Raw genomic sequence first — 2,964 nt, 5'->3', positions numbered from 1 at the left:
AGTTGAAATTTTATAATAAGAATACTTAATTGTTGGAAAGAAATCAAAATGTTAAATTCTATAATAATTAAAATTATGATATATTAAAAAATTATATTTAAATAAATCGGATGATGAATACAATAATTTATTATATTTATATAAATAAATAAAATGTCCAATTTTTTTATGTTGTATATTATATTTAAATTGAGAGGCTTTCTACAATGGCAACAATCTTCAATATAAACTTTTTCTATTTTGAAAAAGAATTGACATTCATTTACACATCAAAAAACAAAATAAAAATACACTAAATATAATTATAATTATAACCATGAAAATTACATAGAAAAATGTAAAAACAAACTAGAGCAAATCAAGAGCCTTAAATCATTCCCTCCCCCTCCTAGACTCATAAATATGCAATCATGAAAATTATAAGATTATAAAAATAGACACCTCAAAAAGAATATCTTTCAACTTATTATATATAATTTATATATATAAAAGCTAGTTATGTATTGATTATAAATTCAATTCACTCTACATAATTGGAAGCAAGAATTTTACTAAGCTATTATATAGCATTTGTTATAAATTTGTCAACATATTATTTTACTTGTTTAATTACCTAAATTTATTCTATTTAGAAATAGTATTAAAAAAAATTAAAGACTATCCTTATATTTGTTATATCATAAATTTAAAGAAATCTAAAATCAAATCAAGTTATTTTAAAAATGTAATTCTATGATACATTATTAAACTTAACAAACAATTATCATTTCTCTTGATTTAATTATAATTTATATAAATTTACTCATATACTATAACCATATTGATCATCATATATTTATTTATGTTATTTGTTATAACTATTAATCTTTTTTTTTATTGAAATAATGCAAATTACAAAGTTAAGAAGAGCATATCACAAAAAACTGATCGAAAGAATGAAGACAACATTACAATGGAGAAACAAGAGGCAAAACAACCCAAAGGGGTACATAAAAAAGAGAGCACAAATACAATTTATCAGAATTCAGATAAGAGGCTGTAAACTATGAAGCACACCATTTGCTAATTCTTGATTAGCTGAATTACTTGGTGCTGAATACATCAGACTTGAAATGTTATCATGGTACTCTTCTTGGAATCCGCCTGCAATTGAGAAAAAAAAGCAAGACAATAAAAAAGCTGCTTTACAACAAACTCTCCAAATGTGCAATAAGCTGGTTTGTCAAACACTTTCAACAATGACATTGTTTCAAAGCCCAACTCCAAGTAAAGCCTCCATTTACAACTGCTGTCTTCCATTTAATGAAAGTTTTGGGCAAACTCTCAATTAAAGATTAACACAGAAGCACAATTAATGGCTTGGCAAATATTACATCACAAGTTCGCTAAAATATATCATCCCATTAATTGTCTTTTTTGCAAGAAATTTGAAGACATGCGTCACATCTTTTGGGGCTGTTCTTTTGCGAAAAGGTTATGGAACTCTGTTTTTCATTATATAACTATTAATCTTACCATTACTTCCAGTAAAAAATTGCTGCTCTCTTTTTTTGTAATTTTTTTCTGCTTTCTTCAATAAAAAATCTTACCACTGCTTCGCAGGGACTCCAGCTCCATTGCAGCTCTTGTCAGTATTCTATATCGAAACAAGGCGTCCTTCTATAACCACACTTCTGAGGTTAACAAATCTGTACCAGTTTGAACAACAATCCATGCTGAAGACTTGCAAACCCTTGCTTGAGCAAAAACATAGATTATGCGTCTACAGAATATATAAACATTTACAGTAAACGAAAGAAGACGGGAAAAACAAAACCCTAGAACGGGATGGTGGTGTGAAAACACACCGTTTAAAAAACAAAAACAAAATGAGAGGGAAAACTAAGCCCTTTCGCCGCGGATCCGGCGAGCGAGCTGAATATCTTTAGGCATGATTGTAACCCTCTTTGCGTGAATGGCGCAAAGATTAGTGTCCTCAAACAATCCAACCAAATAAGCCTCAGATGCCTCCTGCAGAGCAGCCACGGCAGAGCTCTGGAATCTCAGATCCGTCTTGAAATCCTGAGCAATTTCCCTGACGAGGCGTTGGAAAGGGAGCTTCCTGATGAGAAGCTCGGTGCTCTTCTGGTATTTGCGGATCTCACGAAGGGCAACAGTGCCGGGCCTGAATCTGTGCGGCTTCTTCACTCCTCCTGTTGCCGGCGCAGATTTCCTTGCAGCCTTTGTTGCCAGCTGCTTGCGAGGAGCCTTTCCTCCTGTCGATTTCCTCGCCGTCTGCTTGGTACGAGCCATCTTTTCAATTCACTGCTTTCCTTGTACCGAATCTTTGTTTCTTCTGTGCGCGTTGAAATGCAGGGAGTATGACCATGTAATTTTATATCTTTTATAGGACACCCTTTCAAATTTCGTTTGAAGCGCGCCAACGCATTCTCACCGTTGGATTTATGTTTCTTATCGACGGATCACAGTCGTCTGCCGGAATCGCTCACACGGATCATAAACCCGCCGACATGTTTTCCATAAGTGACACATAACTTGTTTTTTTTTTCAAAATCTCTATTATTTCAAAATTGATGGATTTAGATATTTTTTTTGAATATGTAATTTTATTGTATTTTTTTAAATATAAAGTAGGATTTATTATTTTTAAAAAAATTGATAAATTTAGAAATTTCTTAACATTAAGATATTAGTAGATAAAAAATATTCAATATATATATAATTTTATATCTAAATAATTTTTTTAATGGTGTGCTTTTTCTTTGAATTTAATAAGTAAAAATATAAAATCTAATTTATGAATAGCATCTTAATATTATTTTAGGATTGAAAAAGTAAAATGTAATAAAATATAAATTAAAAAGAAAAGAATATGAGTATTGAATCAATGAAAATATAAAGTTACGTAAAACTACATTCAAGAAGAAAGGTTGTAATAGACAACTAATAAAATAATGAATTAAA

The 2,964-nt window shown here is 30.4% G+C and overlaps 1 protein-coding gene across 1 annotated transcript; it reads right to left on the bottom strand.

Moving 5' to 3' along the window:
• Positions 1-966: 966 nt before the first annotated feature.
• Positions 967-2,347, bottom strand: LOC149532895 (histone H3.2). Its single transcript, XM_089805513.1, has 2 exons — positions 1,590-2,347; positions 967-1,143 (listed from the first exon to the last, which is right to left on the bottom strand). Exon 1 carries the CDS (start codon positions 2,290-2,292, stop codon positions 1,882-1,884), a length of 411 nt encoding a protein of 136 aa, XP_089661639.1. The 5' UTR covers positions 2,293-2,347; the 3' UTR covers positions 967-1,143; positions 1,590-1,881.
• Between the last annotated feature and the right edge of the window lie 617 nt (positions 2,348-2,964).

This window comes from Cupressus sempervirens, chromosome 10 (assembly GCF_028749045.1).
Source record: "Cupressus sempervirens isolate cs-2001-9-10 chromosome 10, ASM2874904v1, whole genome shotgun sequence".
Taxonomy (NCBI): domain Eukaryota; kingdom Viridiplantae; phylum Streptophyta; class Pinopsida; order Cupressales; family Cupressaceae; genus Cupressus; species Cupressus sempervirens.
The sequence above is the reverse complement of the archived record's forward strand: the minus strand, read 5'-3'. Positions and strand labels throughout refer to the sequence as shown.